We start from the raw sequence: 20,345 nt of genomic DNA on the forward strand, positions 1-20,345 counted from the left end.
TAGTATTGATCATAAATCAAAGGTGTCCCTGAATAAGCATGAAACTTTGCTCTTCTTACAAAGGGATGACATAGCAGATCTGGAAGAAGCTAAGAGGTTGCTAAGGGAAGCTGTTGTTCTTCCCATGTGGATGCCTGACTTTTTCAAAGGGATTAGAAGGCCATGGAAGGTGAGAATTTATTGAAATAATATAGGTATAAAACTGCTGCTTGCATGGTAAAGAAAGCCAGCACTGTAGTTTCTTTGTGTATTTATTAACACAGTTTGTAAAGGTTGGGGGAGGTTGGGCATACTTCAGATACCTGGATTTGGATTTGTAGTTGAGATATGCTGCCTCTGCCTGGCGGGAGAGGGGCCTGGAGTGTTGGAACTATAGTCTCTAAAGTCACTTCCCTCAGGGGCGCTGAGCTAGAGATGAGTTTTTTTTTTTTTTTAATTTTATTTATTTATTTATTTTTGGCTGTGTTGGGTCTTCGTTTCTGTGCGAGGGCTTTCTCTAGTTGCGGCAAGTGGAGGCCACTCTTCATCGCGGTGCGCGGGCCTCTCACTATCACGGCCTCTCTTGTTGCGGAGCACAGGCTCCAGACGCGCAGGCTCAGTAGTTGTGGCTCACGGGCCTAGTTGCTCCGTGGCATGTGGGATCTTCCCAGACCAGGGCTCGAACCCATGTCCCCTGAATTGGCAGGCAGATTCTCAACCACTGCGCCACCAGGGAAGCCCTAGAGATGAGTTTTAAGAATTTTCTAGATGTCTGTTTTTGTAAATAAAAAGTTAGCAAGCAAATTAAATAGTAATAGTGCATAGTCATAGAATAAGTGTTTGATCAAATAAATTATCTTTTTAAAAACCGGCATATTTCTCAGTAATTAATTAGTTTGATCACTTCATCTAGGCTTGGTGTAATTCTCAGATGTAATCAGAATGTTTATATCTTTCTAGCTTGCCCAGGACTAGTTCCTCCTAAGTTCAGTGTTTTCATTTTAACATATTAAAAACCCTTCCAACAGCTGCTGCCTGGAACTTTTTTTGGTCTTAGCCATAGGCAGAGTCTTTCTTTACTCTGACTGGTAGAGTGAAATAAAAGCATGATCTTACTTTGCCCTTCTGAATTAGCTGGGAAGGTCGTTTACCTTCGCAGTACCTCTTCCTTGTTCAATGTGCCTGAAAGGAGAGAGGAGGAGAAATTGTGCGTTTACATAAATGGCTTGGAACACCCATGGCATTTTGATTGCCTCTCACAACTTAAAAACTTTTATAGACTGTTTGTTATAGATTTACCTAATTTGGGGACCATATTACCATAAATTTCCCCTTTATTATAACTTTAAAAACAATGTTTAAAATAAATAATAAGGCCTTGATAAAATAGGTATTTAAAGGAGTTTTAAAACAGCTGGAATGGTAGGTATAACCGATGTATCATGACGAGCCCTGTGAACTTTTAGCAAGAGGGTAATTTGCAAATGTATGACGATCACCTTGGCAGCAGTATGCAGGCTGGATTGGAGATGGGCGTAGATGGATACAGAGAGGAGTCTGGTCAGGAGGCTGTTGCAATAGTCTAGCCAAACGATGAGGACCTGGACAAAGGCATTCGTTATTTGGCCAATGAAGAATGAGTGGATTTGTGAGAGATATTTAAAAGGTATAAGTGATAACATTATGACGTGATGGTTTATAGGGGTAGGGAGAGGAACAAGTTGTATGACTCTTAGATTCCAGGCTTGAATTGAAGGAGTATGCAGTTGCTCAGATACCAACTACCCAAAATTGGACCAAACTTCACAGGTTGATGTTAGTTTTCCACAAGACTGCCCTCACTTCAGATGCCAACCACAAATTTGGGGGTCCCCAGGTCACCCTCACTGTGACAGCTGGCTGTAAATTTGGGGGTTCTCACTGCACCCTCAGGTTTGATAATTCTCTAGAATGACTCACAGAACTTAGGAAAGCATTGTACTTCCGATTATGGTTTTTGTTATAGCAAAAGGAGGCAAATCAGGACTAGCCAAAGGAAGAAATGCGTAGGGTGAGATCTGGGAGGATGCTGAAAGTGTAGCTTCTGTTGTCCTTTCCCTTGCAAGCAGGATGCTTTACCCGCCTAGCTAGCGCGTGGATGTGTGACAGTGCGTACAGTACTGCCAACAGGGAAGCTCACTCAGGCTTCAGTGTCCAGAGTTTTTACTGGGGTTTCGCTGCATAGTCATAATTGATTGAATTGTTGACCATATGTCTCAATCTCCAGTCTCCCTTCTCTCCCCAGAGGTCTGGTTGATATCACATGGCTCAAAGCCCCAGCCTGCTAATCACATGGTTGGTTTTTCGGGCAAGGCCAGCCCCCATCCTGAGTCATCTCATTAGCATAATCTATATAGGGACCCACCATGAGCCACCTCATTAGCCTAAAATTTCAGGGCCCAACATGAACAACAAAGGCACTCCTGTCACTTGGGAAATTCCAAAGGTTTAGAGTCTGCCTCCCAGGAGCTAGGGAAAAGGGCAGCCAAATTCTTCATTAAACAGGATACAGTGAACTGATACTGGAAATTGAGGAGAGGAGCAGGTTTAAATAGAAACAAAATATATTTCGGTGAAAACTCAGTGGGTAATTGGAAATAGAGGTCTGGAGCTTGGGCTAGAGTTTAAGTTTAAATTAAAATTTTGAGATATAAGTGGTGGTTGATAATTTGGGTATGGATGAAATTGTTCAAGGGGTTTTATAAAGGGTTTTCAAAAGAGCAGAAGATTTAGAATTGCTTTGGGAATGTAAAGGGCAGGGGGAAGAGGAGACCTGAAAGCCACTGAAGATGGTCATGAGTAGGAGAAGCGTCAGGAAAGAACCGTGTCATAGAACCAACCTAGGGAGAAAGGGTTTCAGGGAGGAGGGAATGAACACCAGGTATCGGCACCATCAAAGGTCCGAGAGACGGAAAGAAGCTGTGAGTTGAAAAGTGACCATTGGTTGGGACTTCCCTGGAGATCCAGTGGTTAAGACTCCGTGCTTCCAGTCGGTGGGTGCGGGTTCGATCCCTGGTCAGGGAACTAGGATCCCGCGTACTGCGCAGTGGCGCAGCCAAAAAAAAATACGTAAAACTCAACACAGAAAAGGAAAGAAAAGTGACCATTGGATTAGTAAATTAGGTATTTTTAGTGAAGGAGTAGGGGCAGAAGTCAGACTGTAGCTTGTGAAGAACAAATAGTAAACGTAAACCATTTCTTTAAGAAGGTTGACTGGGAAGGGGAAGGAAGAGGTAGATAGTAGCCAGAGGATTTGTAGGGTCAAGTGAAGGATTTTATTTTTAAAATAAATAGAGCCAACAGAGGAGGAGATACAGGAAATAGAGGAGATAATTGACAGGGTAATGTCATGAGGAGGGGAAATTTATAAACGCTGTACTGTATCTATGAGCTGTGTCTGCACACAGATGCTAACCCTGGAAATTATCTCCTGCTGGACGTGACCACGTTAATGACATTACGGGAACTGAGAGGGCACTGAGAGGGGATGGTGGAAAGAGAAATAGGAACTTTTCTGTAGCTGTGCCAATACCATTAGTTGTCTTTACAGTTTTCAAAATATCAATCTCATGTATAAAGGCTTCTTGCAAAGCACAAATTTTTCTTGTAAAACTAGTGTTTCAAATCCTAGTGATCCCTGGTTGTCCTGGGTATCAAAATTCTATAGCTAGAAGAGCATTTGGACAGTTTCTGAATTTAGAGTTTATGAAGCTCTGATATGCACATAGTTTTCAAAGTTTAAATCCCCAAAAGCTTATTGAATTAAATTAACAAATGGCTCCAAATTCCTCTTAAGATCATGAACTATTATGCAAAAGAAATGTAGTGTTAACTATATATCTGAACTCTCATTAAAAGTGTTAGAAGAAAATAATATGTATTTAAAAATCCGTTAGTCTTCAAGACTAGAGGATTGGTGTTCTTGGATAATTTTTACTCCTCATTGATTTATTTTTATGGAACATTTTTCTGTTCGTTTCAAAGGTGAGAAGTAACTAAAATTTATATTTTAGTCTATGTTATATTTAGTGGCTTTTTCATTACTAACACTATTTTATGTAAACTCTTAACTGCCTAGCACAGTTAAACTGATAAAAGGCTAGCTAATTTGATTATGTTTGAATCACCACTAGATTTTAGCTACCTTATTTATTAACTGATGAATGGATCTTTATTTCTGATTAAAAGTGTACATTGTAAGTGTGTTGTTGAAGATAGCTTTTGTACCTTAGGAGGGCGAGGGATATATAATTCTGCTCCATGTGGTAGAAAATGTCCTCTTAGTTTCATTGCTGAAACAGAGCAGTCACTTAAGCGGTGCTCGAGACCACACATGTGTCTCCTGCCAGGTTCAGTAAAATCGGTGCGTCCTTTCTGATGTACCAGGAGATTCCTCGTTGTCTAGGCCCTTTGTTAGCCCATCTCTGAGTACCTCTGATTTGAGACATTTTGAGAAATCATTCTTCATTTTTGTTTTTTCTATGAAATGATATTCGTGCCAAATGCACCATGATTTTACTGTGACAGTTGAGCTTATCTTTTGATGGGAAGAGTTTCGTGTACATTAATAGTTGCTGATATTTTATAAGAAAGCACTTTAATCTGGTAAATCATTTCGTGTGTCCTTTGGAATTTCAGGGTGTGCTGATGGCCGGGCCCCCAGGCACTGGAAAGACCATGCTGGCTAAAGCTGTCGCCACCGAGTGCGGCACAACATTCTTCAACGTCTCCTCTTCCACGCTGACGTCGAAGTACAGAGGGGAATCTGAGAAGTTAGTTCGTCTGTTGTTTGAAATGGTGAGTGATGTTATATTCGGATTTCAAAGCACTGTTTGTGTAAGCACATGGTATCCCTTTAATCTAGATCCGTTCACCCAGGGATCTTTTGAAGAAAGGGCAAGTGTACTTGTAGTTTCACAGTTCTTGATACACTAATAAGACACGGGGCGGTGTGTTTTGTGGAGTGCTTGATGTGTCTTCAGCGTACCTTCCTCTCTGAGGTAAAAGCCCTTTGGCATCCCATCCAGTGAGGGTAGAAGAGACTTTGGAAATGTGTGTGGTTTGACTGACATTTCTGGATCTCTCATGAGCTGGTGAGCAGAAGTATATTTTAGCATACATTTTGCAAATCAATTAGAAATTGATCTATCATTAAAGTTTGTTCCTTTTTCAAAGTAGTTTGCAGTAGTTAAGATTGCATATTTGAGGATAGATTGGTGATTTATCTTTAGAAACTTTTTGTATTATGGAAATTTTCAAACGCAAAAGTAGAAAGGATAGTACCGTGGATCCTCGTGTATCTGTCACCTGACTTCACCAACCATATAACTTATCTTTTATGTTTAGAAATTTTTCTGTGTCTGATATGATTGATTAACTTAACCTCTGTCCATAAGCAAGTGATGGCATTAAAGCAGTGAGAAATTTCTGTGCTTTTTCACCATTGTTTTAGTCGGAGGAAATGTCTTTTAAAAACTTCAGATTATTTCAGGAGGTCACTAAATGATGTCTTTAAACTGTTTTCACAAAGGCTAGGTTTTATGCCCCCACCACCATCTTCATTGATGAGATAGATTCTATCTGCAGTCGAAGAGGGACCTCTGATGAGCATGAGGCAAGTCGCAGGGTCAAGTCTGAGCTGCTCATTCAGATGGATGGTAATTGATATTTAATTACTGTCTCTAAACTGTTCTGGTTCCTTTTTGAATTGTGTGTAGATTCATACTTCGGAAATTCTCAACGACTGGACTGGAAGGCAGCCTGAATGTATTTGTAATCATTTGTTCGTCCACGCACTTGTGCATTTGCTCATGCACTCAGAAAGCATCTGTTGCTTACTTGCACCATCTCAGGTTCTGAGGTTACTAAGAAAAGGACTGATATGGCCTTCAAGGAGCTTACTATTTAGAGCAAAGCCTTTAGAGTTGTGGCTCAGGGCCCCAGGGGTCTTTAAGACTCCTTTAAAAGGTGTGCAAAGGCCAAACTATTTTCATAGTAATATCAAGATGTTATTTACCTTTTTCACTTTCATTCTCTCACAAGTCTCATTTTTAATTTTTAATAATAAATGTTGATATACTACATGCACACAAAAGCTCTTTGGAGCTCAGTAGTCTTTAAGGGTATAAAAAGGATTCTGGGACCAAAATGTTTGAGAACCACTGATCTAGTTGAGAAGCAGGCACTTCACAGACAGCTACAATACATTATGAGCTCTGTGGTAGCACTAAACTCTGGGTGTAGTGAAAACACAGTACGAGAGGTACCACCCGGACTAAGGGAGTCATAGAAGGGAATAGCCGACTTGGGCTTTGAAATATTGGTAGAAGTTATTCAGACAAAGAAGAAAAGGCTTTGGGGAGCCATTGGAGGAAGAGAGTGATGGGCCCAGAGCTACTTTTTAGAGATATATCACTCTGGTAGTTGTATGGTGAATAGGAGGCTATTTAGGCAAATTATGAGAAAACATAAAGTGTGTTAAAAAAAAAAGTATATGTTTATATATATTTTTATATATATATATATGTATATATGTATATATATATGTATATCCACAGTGCATTGTTTTAAAATAGCTGTGGTTATCCACCAACCATAGATACTAATTGAATACTTAAAACATGTGTTGCATACATTGCCAGGCACTATAAGATACATAAAATAATGTAGTACCAGGAGTTCCTTCCCTCAATGAGTTAACCATCTTAATTTCTGTTAAAGTATAATATGAGAGAAAGGAGTGACTGTGTTGTATTTGTTCTATAGTTATCTGTTCATTTGTCTGGTTCTGACACCATCCAGAGGTCAGAACTGCATCATGTTCGTCATTGAGCCCACCACCAAGCCTGTGGCTGATGCTTAGAAATGTTAGTTGAATGAAAGAATAAAGGACTGTAAGAAAAACACTCTTCTTTCCCCCTTACTGTATATAGGAGTTGGAGGAGCTTTAGAGAATGACGATCCTTCCAAAATGGTTATGGTATTGGCTGCTACTAATTTCCCATGGGACATTGATGAAGCATTGCGAAGGAGATTAGAAAAAAGGATATATATACCTCTCCCAACAGGTATGATGCCTTCCTTTTACTATACTTTGATCTTTCTTTTACTCTCTGTTACATTTTTCTATTTCTGTAAGTCTTTATTCCCTTGGCATTCTGCTTAAAGAAGTTTATAGCATCACAAAACCCATTTGTTGTTTATGAAAACAGAGGCCGCAGTACTCTGCTGAAGTTTCTTACATTCAGAGGAGTGGTTGTGTTAATAAGTTGATAGGACATCTAAGTTTTACTTTTATTTATTTATTTATTTTAAATTAATTTATTTTTTTGGCTGCGTTGGGTCTTCATTGCTGCGCTCAGGCTTTCTCTAGTTGTGGCAAGCGGGAGCTACTCTTCGTTGTGGTGTGCGGGCTTCTCATTGTGGTGGCTTCTCTCGTTGTGGAGCACAGGCTCTAGGTGCTTGGGCTTCAGTAGTTGCAGCACACGGGCTCAGTAGTTGTGGCACGTGGGCCCTAGAGTGCACAGGCTTTAGTAGTTGTGGCGTGTGGGCTCAGTAGTTGTGGCATGCGGGCTCAGTAGTTGTGGCTCATGGGCTCTAGAGCGCAGGCTCAGTAGTGTGGTGCACGGGCTTAGCTGCTCCATGGCATGTGGGATCTTCCCCGACCAGGGATCGAACCCCATGTCCCTTGCATTGGCAGGGGGATTCTTAACCACTGCACCACCAAGGGAAGTCCCTAAGTTTTACTTTTAAACTTGAGTCTTCGTTAAAACTTACGTGATACTTACGTGTCCCTGTACTACAAAAAAACAATGTACGTTGATAAGAATGTGAAAATTTAAAAACATTTTATAATGAAAAAAACTTCAGTGATTAAATATAAAGTTCTCTTGGGATCTTCTTTGAAGTATGCTGCTTTGAAAAAAATATTTCATTCTGTTGATGAATGTTGACGTTTTCATAAGTGAGTTTTTTCTTTTTATATTGAGATAAAATTTACATACAGTGTGAAATGTACAAATCTTAAGTGTATAGTTTGATGAGTTTTGACAAATGAATACTTTTGTTTAATCAGTACCCTACTCAAGATGTGGACATTTCTTTCGCCTCAGAAGGTTTCTCTGTGCCCCTACCAGTTGACTCAAACCCCGAACAGTCATTCACCTTCCTGATTTTTAACACCATAGATTAGTTTTACCTATTATTAAACTTCGTATAAATGGAACCATGACATATGTACTCTTGTGCGTCTGGCTACTTCCACACAACATAATGTTTCTGAAATTCATCCATGTGGTTACATGTATCAGTAGTTTATTTGTGGTGTGATTACACGACAATTTGTTTATTCTCTTTCTGATGGACATTTGAGTTATTTCTAGTTTTTGGCTATTATGAATGAAGCTATAAATATTTTTGTATAGATCTTTTTATAGATGAATGTTTTCAATTCTTTTGGGTCATAGAGATAAGAAGAGAATAGGTGGATCATAGGGTAGGTATGTGTTTAACTTCATAATGCTCAAACCATTTTCCTAAGTGGATGTACCATTTTATACTCTCACCATCAATGAATGAGAATTCCAATACTTCCACATTTTTGCCAACATTTGGTATCGCCAGTATTTTAATTTTAGTCATTCTAGTAAGTGTGAAATGGGCCTCAGCTGCAAATGCTCTTCATGCCCTGAACTAACTTTCTGAGTTGATTTCAGTTCTGCCTTTCACATCTCGTCCATAATGACTGATGTGGTCCCCACTAACCCAGAACTATGTAATGAAGAGAATTCTGAGAAGTGAAATTCTAGCTTCACTGAAGTTGACACAGTACAAATCCACACACCTTATTTTCTGTTTCGTCTGTATGATCTATAATAATGGCTCAATTTTCATTCCTAGAAGAGGTAATTTGTGTTTTATCCCTGTTGTTCTTGATCATTCTTGCTAGACATTTATCAGTGTTATTAATCTTTTCAAAGAACCAACTTCTTGCTTTGTTAATGTTCTGTTCTGTATTTCATTGATTTTATCTCTTCTTATTTCTCCCTTATACTCCTGAGTTTAATTTTCTCTTTTTTTATGAAGTTAGAAACTTAGACTGTTGATTTTAAACCTTTTTTCTTTTTTTTTAATATAAACATTTAAGGTTGTATTTCTCTTAAAGCACTGCTTTGGCTTCATCCCACAAATTTTGTTATATTTTCTTTACTATTCAATTAGAAATATTAAAAAATTTTTCTTTTTCTTTTTATCTTTGACTCTTGAGTTATTTAGAAGTATGTGGTTTAGGGAATTCCCTGGTGGTTCAGTGGTTAGGACTCCATCCTCTCACTGCTGAGGGCCCGGGTTCAATCCCTGGTCGGAGAGCTAAGATCCCACAAGCCATGAGGCAAGGCTGAAAAAAAAAAAAAAGAAGTATGTGGTTTAGTATCCAAATATTTGAGGATTTTCTGGATGTCTTGTTGTTGTTGATTTCTAATTTAATTCCACTATAATTAGGAACTACTCTGTAAGATGTCAATTTTTGAATTTTGTTGAGATTTTATGATTCAGCATATAGTGTATCTTGCTGAATGTTTCAGCTGCAGTTGAATAGAATGTTTATTCTGTACTTGTTGAGACAATATTCCATAAATGTCAGTTAGATCAAGTTGTTGTGATAGTATTGTTTAAATCTTCTAGATCCTTAATGATTTTTTGCTCTGGTTTTTTCTATCAATTATTGAGAGTGGGTGGTTAAACTCTTTAAGTATGATTGTGAATTTGTTTATTTTTCACTTTAATTCTGTAAATTTTTGCTTCATGCAGTTTGAAGTTCTGTCATTAGGTACATAAACAGTTATCATTATTATATCTTCTTGATCCTTCTACCTTTATGAAACATCTCTTCATCTCTGATTAAATCCTTTGACTTGATGTTTACTTTGATATTAATATAGCCTCACCATCTTTCTTTTGCTACTGTTTGCATGATATATCTGCTTCCTTCCTTTAATTTTCACCTTGTATGTGTTTGTATTTGCAGTGCAGTTCTTGTAGACAGCATATAATTGGGTCTTACTATTTGTATAGTTTATCTTTGCTTTTTAATTGGAATATTTTGTCCATTGAAATATAATGTAATTATTGATATGGTTATGTTTAAGTCTGCCATTTTGCTATTTGTCCCTTTTGTTTGTTTGTTACTCTGTACCTCCTTTCTTAATTTCTTTTAATAGTCGACTTTTTTAGTATCCATTTTAATTTCCTTGTTGGCTTTTAGCTATACTTAACTGTATATTTTTTAGCAGTTACTCTAGGGATTTACAATATGCATCTGTAACTTATTACAGTCACTGTAGAGCTAATATTGTACCACTTCATGTAAAATGTAAGAACCATTTGCCTCCCCCAGCCTTTGTGCTATTTTGTCATGTATTTTACATCTGCATACATTGTAAATCCAAACATATAATGGGGCTTAAATTGTCAGTTCAAACTTAAATTAAGAGGAGCACAAATAGTAGTCTTTTCTATTTACCTACATATTTACCATCCACTGCTCTGCTTTCCTTCTTTAAGGTTCAAGTTTCCAGCTGGGTCCATCTCTCATTTGTCTAAAGAACTTCATTTAGTAGTTAAGGTCTGCTAGCATCAAATTCAGTTTTTGTTTTCTGAAATGTCTTTATTTCACTCTTATTTCTGAAGGCTGTTTTTGACTGATAAATAATTCTGGGTTGGAAGAGGGCTTTTTGTTTGTTTTTTGTTTTGGTTTTTTCCTCTCAGTGCTTATAATGATATCATTCTGTAATCTTCTGGCCTCCATTGTGTTTTTCTTTTTTTTTTTTTTTTTTTTTTGGGATTTTTTTTTTTTAATTCAGACAGAAAGTCACAAAAATTATACTCATCCTCATCAGTTCACTCAGTCCCATGTAATTAATTTCTTTTTTTTCATCTTGATCTTTTGTTAGCACTTTTATGAGTTCATCAGTTTTTCATTAGAGTTCTGAAAATGCTTATTCATTCAGTTCAGCAGTACAGTCAGTTACCAGAAACCTGTACTTGTCAGAGTCTTTTCCATGAATTTCTTGAAGATGAAACTCTTTTATAGGAACATATTTGCAAAATCATCAGAGTACACCCAGAACTGTCTGTAAATGACAAGAGACTTAAAAATGACCATGGTTAAAGATTTGATGAAAGTTCATAATAACGCAGTTGACAAGAAAATTAGTTATTTCTGAGATATACATTTTAAAGTAATAACTAGGATTATTACTTATAACATTATACCAGAACATATAAGATTTTTAGACGTTTCCTGTAATGTCTGAAACATTTATATTAACATATTTCCATACATATTTCCATACAAATACAAATATAAGATTTTTAGAAATTTCATGTAATGTCTGAAACATTTATATTAACATATTTCCATACATATTTCCATACAAATACAAATATAAGATTTTTAGAAATTTCATGTAATGTCTGAAACATTTATATTAACATATTTCCATACAAATAACCCAATGAAAGTTTAGTATTAGTTGTTTTGTTTGTTTTTTTATACTGCAGGTTCTTATTAGGCATCAGTTTTATACACATCAGTGTATACATGTCAATCCCAATCGCCCAATTCAGCACATCACCATCCCCACCTCATCGCAGTTTTCCCCCCTTGGTGTCCATATGTCCATTCTCTACATCTGTGTCTCAACTTCTGCCCTGCAAACTGGCTCATCTGTACCATTTTTCTACGTTCCACATACATGCATTAACATACGATATTTGTTTTTCTCTTTCTGACTTACTTCACTCTGTAAGACAGTCTCTAGATCCATCCACTTCTCAACAAATGACTCAATTTCGTTCCTTTTTATGGCTGAATAATATTCCATCGTATATATGTACCACAACTTCTTTATCCATTCGTCTGTTGATGGGCATTTAGGTTGCTTCCATGACCTGGCTATTGTAAATAGTGCTGCAATGAACATTCGGGTGCACGTGTCTTTTTGAATTACGGTTTTCTCTGGGTATATGCCCAGTAGTGGGATTGCTGGGTCATTTGGTAATTCTATTTTTAGTTTTTTAAGGAACCTCCATATTGTTCTCCATAGTGGCTGTATCAATTTACATTCCCACCAACAGTGCAAGAGGGTTCCCTTTTCTCCACACCCTCTCCAGCATTTGTTGTTTGTAGATTTTCTGATGATGCCCATTCTAACAGGAGTGAGGTGATACCTCATTGTAGTTTTGATTTGCATTTCTCTAATAATTAGTGATGTTGAGCATCTTTTCATGTGCTTCGTGGCCGTCTGTATGTCTTCTTTGGAGAAATGTCTATTTAGGTCTTCTGCCCATTTTTGGATTGGGGTGTTTGTTTCTTTGATATTGAGCTGAATGAGCTGTTTATATATTTTGGAGATTAATCCTTTGTCCGTTGATTCATTTGCAAATATTTTCTCCCATTCTGAGGGTTGTCTTTTCGTCTTGTTTATGGTTTCCTTTGCTGTGCAAAAGCTTTGAAGTTTCATTAGGTCCCACTTGTTTATTTTTGTTTTTATTTCCATTACTCTAGGAGGTGGATCGAAAAAGATCTTGCTGTGATTTATGTCAAAGAGTGTTCTTCCTATGTTTTCCTCTAAGAGTTTTATAGTGTCCAGTCTTATATTTAGGTCTCTAATCCATTTTGAGTTTATTTTTGTGTATGGTGTTAGGGAGTATTCTAATTTCATTCTTTTACATGTAGCTGTCCAGTTTTCCCAGCACCACTTATTGAAGAGACTGTCTTTTCTCCATTGTATATCTTTGCCTCCTTTGTCATAGATTAGTTGACCATAGGTGCGTGGGTTAATCTCTGGGCTTTCTATCTTGTTCCATTGATCTATGTTTCTGTTTTTGTGCCAGTACCATATTGTCTTGATTACTGTAGCTTTGTAGTATAGTCTGAAGTCAGGGAGTCTGATTCCTCCAGCTCCATTTTTTTGCCTCAAGACTGCTTTGGCTATTCGGGGTCTTTTGTGTCTCCATACAAATTTTAAGATGATTTGTTCTAGCTCCGTAAAAAATGCCATTGGTAATTTGATAGGGATTGCATTGAATCTGTAGATTGCTTTGGGTAGTATACTCATTTTCAAAATGTTGATTCTTCCAATCCAAGAACATGGTATATCTCTCCATCTGTTGGTATCATCTTTAATTTCTTTCATCAGTGTCTTATAGTTTTCTGCATACAGGTCTTTTGTCTCCTTAGGTAGGTTTATTCCTAGGTATTTTATTCTTTTTGTTGCAATGGTAAATGGGAGTGTTTCCATAATTTCTCTTTCAGATTTTTCATCATTAGTGTATAGGAATGCAAGAGATTTCTGTGCATTAATTTTGTAACCTGCAACTTTACCATATTCATTAATTAGCTCTAGCAGTTTTCTGGTGGCAGTTTTAGGATTCTCTATGTATAGTATCATGTCATCCGCAAACAGTGACAGTTTTACTTCTTCTTTTCCAATTTGTATTCCTTTTATTTCTTTTTCTTCTCTGATTGCCGTGGCTAGGACTTCCAGAACTATGTTGAATAATAGTGGTGAGAGTGGACATCCTTGTCTCGTTCCTGATCTTAGAGGAAATGCTTTCAGTTTTTCACCATTGAGAATGATGTTTGCTGTGGGTTTGTCATATATGGCCTTTATTATGTTGAGGTAGGTTCCCTCTATGCCCACTTTCTGGAGAGTTTTTATCAGAAATGGGTGTTGAATTTTGTCAAAAGCTTTTTCTGCATCTATTGAGATGATCATATGGTTTTTCTTCTTCAATTTGTTAATATGGTGTATCACATTGATTGATTTGCGTATATTGAAGAATCCTTGCATCCCTGGGATAAATCCCACTTGATCGTGGTGTATGATCCTTTTAATGTGTTGTTGGATTCTGTTTGCTAGTATTTTGTTGAGGATTTTTGCATCTATATTCATCAGTGATATTGGTCTGTAATTTTCTTTTTTTGTAGTGTCTTTGTCTGGTTTTGGTATCAGGGTGATGGTGGCCTCATAGAATGAGTTTGGGAGAGTTCCTTCCTCTGCAATTTTTTGGAAGAGTTTGAGAAGGATGGGTGTTAGCTCTTCTCTAAATGTTTGATAGAATTCACCTGTGAAGCCATCTGGTCCTGGACTTTTGTTTGTTGGAAGATTTTTAATCACAGTTTCAATTTCATTACTTGTGATTGGTCTGTTGATATTTTCTGTTTCTTCCTGATTCAGTCTTGGAAGGTTATACCTTTCTAAGAATTTGTCCATTTCTTCCAGGTTGTCCATTTTATTGGCATAGAGTTGCTTGTAGTAGTCTCTTAGGATGTTTTGTATTTCTGCGGTGTCTGTTGTAACTTCTCCTTTTTCATTTCTGATTTTATTGATTTGAGTCCTCTCCCTCTTTTTCTTGATGAGTCTGGCTAATGGCTTATCAATTTTGTTTATCTTCTCAAAGAACCAACTTTTAGTTTTATTGATCTTTGCTATTGTTTTCTTTGTTTCTATTTCATTTATTTCTGCTCTGATCTTTATGATTTCTTTCCTTCTGCTAACTTTGGGTTTTGTTTGTTCTTCTTTCTCTAGTTTCTTTAGGTGTAAAGTTAGATTGTTTACTTGAGATTTTTCTTGTTTCTTAGGTAGGCTTGTATAGCTATAAACTTCCCTCTTAGAACCGCTTTTGCTGCATCCCATAGGTTTTGGGTCGTCGTGTTTTCATTGTCATTTGTCTCTAGGTATTTTTTTATTTCCTGTTTGATTTCTTCAGTGATCTCTTGGTTATTTAGTAACGTATTGTTTAGCCTCCATGTGTTTGTCTTTTTTACGTTTTTTTCCCTGTAATTCATTTCTAATCTCATAGCGTTGTGGTCAGAAAAGATGCTTGATATGATTTCAATTTTCTTAAATTTACTGAGGCTTGATTTGTGACCCAAGATGTGATCTATCCTGGAGAATGTTCCGTGTGCACTTGAGAAGAACGTGTAATCTGCCGTTTTTGGATGGAATGTCCTATATATATCAATTAAATCTATCTGGTCTATTGTGTCATTTAAAGCTTCTGTTTCCTTATTTATTTTCATTTTGGATGATCTGTCCATTGGTGTAAGTGAGGTGTTAAAGTCCCCCACTATTATTGTGTTACTGTCGATTTCCTCTTTTATAGCTGTTAGCAGTTGCCTTATGTATTGAGGTGCTCCTATGTTGGGTGCATATATATTTATAATTGTTATATCTTCTTCTTGGATTGATCCCTGGATCATTATGTAGTGTCCTTCCTTGTCTCTTGTAACATTCTTTATTTTAAAGTCTATTTTATCTGATATGAGTATAGCTACTCCAGCTTTCTTTTGATTTCCATTTGCATGGAATATCTTTTTCCATCCCCTCACTTTCAGTCTGTATGTGTCCCTAGGTCTGAAGTGGGTCTCTTGTAGACAGCATATATATGGGTCTTGTTTTTGTATCCATTCAGCCAGTCTATGTCTTTTGGTTGGGGCATTTAATCCATTCACGTTTAAGGTAATTATCGATATGTATGTTCCTATGACCATTTTCTTAATTGTTTTGGGTTTGTTTTTGTAGGTCCTTTTCTTCTCTTGTGTTTCCCACTTAGAGAAGTTCCTTTAGCATTTGTTGTAGAGCTGGTTTGGTGGTGCTGAATTCTCTTAGCTTTTGCTTGTCTGTAAAGCTTTTGATTTCTCCATCAAATCTAAATGAGATCCTTGCTGGGTAGAGTAATCTTGGTTGTAGGTTCTTCCCTTTCATCACTTTAAGTATTTCATGCCACTCCCTTCTGGCTTGCAGAGTTTCTGCTGAGAAATCAGCTGTTAACCTTATGGGGGTTCCCTTGTATGTTATTTGTCGTTTTTCCCTTGCTGCTTTCAATAATTTTTCTTTGTCTTTAATTTTTGCCACTTTGATTACTATGTGTCTCGGCGTGTTTCTCCTTGGGTTTATTCTGTATGGGACTCTCTGCGCTTCCTGGACTTGGGTGGCTATTTCCTTTCCCATGTTAGGGAAGTTTTCGATTATAATCTCTTCAAATATTTTCTCTGGTCCTTTCTCTCTCTCTTCTCCTTCTGGGACCCCTATAATGCGAATGTTGTTGCGTTTAATGTTGTCCCAGAGGTCTCTTAGGCTGTCTTCATTTCTTTTTATTCTTTTTTCTTTAGTCTGTTCCGCAGCAGTGAATTCCACCATTCTGTCTTCCAGGTCACTTATCCGTTCTTCTGCCTCAGTTATTCTGCTATTGATTCCTTCTAGTGTAGTTTTCATTTCAGTTATTGTATTGGTCATCTCTGTTTGTTTGTTCTTTAATTCTTCTAGGTCTTTGTTAATCATTTCTTGCATCTTCTCAATCTTTGCCTCCATTCTTATTCCGAGGTCCTGGATCATCTTCACTATCATTATTCTGAATTCTTTTTCTGGAAGGTTGCCTATCTCCACTTCATTTAGTTGTTTTTCTGGGGTTTTTTCTTGTTCCTTCATCTGGTACATAGCCCTCTGTCTTTTCATCTTCTCTGTCTTTCTGTAACTGTGGTTTTTGGTCCACAGGCTGCAGGATTGTAGTTTTTCTTGCTTCTGTTCTCCATTGTGTTTTTCATGTGAGGTCAGCTGCCATTCCGATCATTGTATGTAATATATCTTTTTCCCTCTGGTTATTTTTTAAAATTCAGCTTAATTGAGGAATAATTTATATATAATAAGCTTTATCCACATAAAATTTGATGAGTTTGACAATTGCATACAGCCATGAAACATACCACAATCAAGATGCAGAGCATATCTTTCATCCTGAAAGGATTTCTTGTGCCCCTTTGCAGTCCATTCCTCTCTCCCCAAAACACTTCCCACCTCAGGCAACCACTGATCTGATTTTTGTCACTATAGCTTATTTTGAATTTCACATAAATAGGATCATACAGTATGTATTATTTTGTGAGTGGCTTTTTTCACTTAGCATGATTATTTTGAGATTCATCGATGTTATTGTTTTTTATTGGTGAGTAGTATTCTGTTATATGACCGTACACAGATTATTTATCTATTCTCTTATTGATGGATATTTAGATAATTTCTAGTTTGGGACTGTTATAAGTAAAGTTGCTATAAACATTCATGTTCAGTTCTTTGTGTAGACATATGTTTTCATTTCTCTTGGATAAATACCTGTGAGTATATGTTTAACTATAGAAAACAAGCTGGTATTTTATTGAGTGTCCTCTACAGTTGATTTTTTAGATATTCTATTTATCATTGTTTTTCAGCAGTTTGACTGTAATGTACCTCTGTGGGGTTTTCCTTTTATTTATCCTGCATGTGTGTTGGACTTTCTGATATTGCTGCACAGATCACTGGGACTCTGTTAAATTTTTTTTCAATCTTTTTTCTTTCTATTCCTCAGGTTGGTAGTTTCTGTTCACTTGTCTTCATGTTCACTGACACTATTTTCTTCTGCCATCGCCAATCTGCTTTTAATCCTGTCCAGTGAATTTTTCATTTCAGATGTATTAACATTTTGCAAATCTAGCATTTCTGTTTTTTTTTCATAGTTTCCATTGCTTTGCTGGGATTCCTCATCTGATCACTGATTTTGTGTGTATTTTCCTTTAATTCTTTGAGATGTTTCTCTCCAAAAGGTGGAGCTTAATTCCCCTCCTCTTGAAAATGGATTGGACTTAGTGATTTGCTTCTAAGGAAAAGAATATGGCAGAAGTGATGCCATATGACTTCCAGGGCTAGATCATAAAAAGGATTAAACCTTTTTATCTGAAGGCCATCTGCTGACAGAATTCCCTCTTGCTCTGGGGACCTCTTTTGTTCTGTTCAGGCCTTCAGCTGGTAGATTGAGGCCCACCCACAGTATGGAGCACAGTCTGCTGTACTCAGAGTCCAGCAACTTAAATATTAATCTCATCCAAAAACACCCTCACAGAAACATCTAGAATAATGTTTGAACAGATATCTGGGCACTGTGGCCCAGCCATTTTGACACATAAAATTAACCATCACAGACCCTAAACTAGAATTTTCTAGCTAAACTGCTCCCAAACTCCTGATGCACAGAAACTGTGAGGGTAATAACTTGTTGTTTTAAGCCACTAAGTTTTAGTATAATATGCTGTTCTGAAATCGGTAATTGATATACTACTTTATAGTTTTTGTCAGCTAATTCTAACATGTGGAACATCTGTTTCTATTTGCTATTTAAAAAATTTTTTGTTTATGGGTCACATTTTTCTGTTTCTTCACACATTCAGTAATTTTTATTGTATGCTCTACATTTTAGAGAGTCTGGATTATGTTGTCTTCTTTTAAACGGTGTTGAGATTTGTTCTGGCAGGCACTCAAATTATGGGCAGAACTTAAAAAGTCACTTTGCAGTTCTTTACTGTCTGTTGGCTAATGCATGAAAACAGTTGCCTGTTATATTTTAATAGTTGTTTACCATAGAAGGATAAGTCTGATACCATTTTTTTTTAATGATGGCCAAAGTCATAGCCTCACCTATGACTTTTGAAACTTAATTATTGTAATATATTCCTTATTCACTTTTGCAACTAGATCTCAAGGGTGTATATAAATAATTGGTAGATTTCTAGTTCACAGATTACATCTCGTATTGTCTTTCCTGACTGCTACTACATATTCTATTAATTCTAATAATATCATTACTTAAACAGAAAAAATTTTCTTAAAATAATGCTTAACTTACTAATTGAGCTTACAAAATAATAAACTTATTTAAAGCAATAATGGAAGTGATTCAAACTGTCCTGAAATATTACTCGTCCCAGAAGCAGCTCCTTAGTGTCTGTCTTGCTCTTATATTAGTCACATGAAGATTTGAAATTTGAGTGGTTTATTATCACTTCTGATTTAATAAATTTCTTCCCTTTCTCTTTCCCCCTTTTTTCTCTTCTTCCTTGCTTTCTAAACAAAATATGTGTATGACACCTAGTATATTTATATGAAATCTTTTAATTTTGCTATTGTGCACAATGATTATAAATAAAAAATTAATACTGATGGGGAAGATAAAAGCTTTACTACTTGAATTGACATCATTTGAGCTTTTGTACTTTGAACTTTAATCCACTATAACAGACAGAAAAAATATAGTTAGAAAAATAATTGATGATAGGAATTTTATAAACTGCTGAGGAAAGCTTGGGTTGGGGAGAAAGATATACTTTATGGTACAAAGGTAGGAATTCAGCTTTCTTTGAAATATTGGAGAAGAACATAGACCTGGCTGACTATTGGGATTTTTTCTAAACTTGTTTTCCTTTATGAAAAGGTTATGTTATAGGTAATGGTAAAGGTAATAGTCATTATAGGTAATGACTTTTAGGTGCTTCTCTTTGCTTGTTACTAGTCTGAATGTGTGTACCTCATGACCATAGAACTTGAGAAATTGCTTTCTGCTAAAGGGCTCCCAAACAAATAATCAGAATTAGAACCCCACCCTTTCTAACTTCTTTTATCTGTGTTAATTAATTTCACAGGTGTTTATTTAGCTCTTTGCTATCTGAAAGACATTTATTAGGTACTGTGGGAATATAAAGTGTACAATCCTTGTCCTTAGAGAACTCACCGTGTGGTTGGAAGGGGGCATACACCTACCCTAACTGCAGGGAAACAAGGGAGCATGTGATACTGGACTTGCCCATAGTACTTTTGGGGTGGAAACATGGAATAGTAAATTCTGACTGAGGTGCTTTTGGGGAGACTTCATGGAGGAAGTTGCGTTTTCGCTGAATTTCCATAGAGAAGCACAGAAACAAAGGCATGGTTGCTTGAAAGTGAATGGACAGCTGTTGTGGCCGGAGCATCTGGTGGGATAAAAGGGTCTGGAAGAGACAGAACTATAAAGAAAATTTGGAAAGATGAGAGAACTGAAAGAATGATTTGGAAATCTAGGGTAAAATTAATGGAAAGAAAAGTAGATTATATTAAAGAAAAAAAATTGAAGGACACTTTATGAACAAAAGCAACCATGAAAAGCAATTTTTAGTTGGAAAAGGCAAGAAGTATAAGGATGAAAATAGATAAAACAAGGAAAGCCACCCAAAAAGGCATATTGTAAGTTATGTAATTTACATAAAGAAATATGCAGATTTCTTTAAGACTGCGAGGCAATTAGAACTTGATGGCAAGAAAAGTCAGTGTATCAGTTACTCTTGCTGTTTAACATACCATTCCAAACAGTCTTATTTTGCTCACAGATTCTGGGATCAGGAATTCGGATAGGGCACCACAGGGATGGTTTGTGTCTGTTCCACGACGTCTGGGTCACAACTGGAAGATCAGCGGCTGAGG

General features: G+C 36.7%; 1 protein-coding gene across 5 annotated transcripts in view; it reads left to right on the forward strand.

The window, feature by feature from the left end:
• Positions 1-20,345, forward strand: part of KATNAL1 (katanin catalytic subunit A1 like 1) — an 84,519-nt gene that overhangs the window by 53,597 nt on the left and 10,577 nt on the right. For all 5 annotated transcript variants that reach the window (XM_007164170.3, XM_007164173.2, XM_007164174.2 and 2 more), the window contains exons 6-9: positions 64-169; positions 4,657-4,815; positions 5,549-5,675; positions 6,951-7,085. In XM_007164170.3, coding sequence (XP_007164232.1) covers positions 64-169; positions 4,657-4,815; positions 5,549-5,675; positions 6,951-7,085 — 527 coding nt within the window. The remainder of the gene's footprint in view (positions 1-63; positions 170-4,656; positions 4,816-5,548; positions 5,676-6,950; positions 7,086-20,345) is intronic.

The sequence above is a fragment of the Balaenoptera acutorostrata genome, chromosome 18 (genome assembly GCF_949987535.1).
Source record: "Balaenoptera acutorostrata chromosome 18, mBalAcu1.1, whole genome shotgun sequence".
NCBI lineage: Eukaryota > Metazoa > Chordata > Mammalia > Artiodactyla > Balaenopteridae > Balaenoptera > Balaenoptera acutorostrata.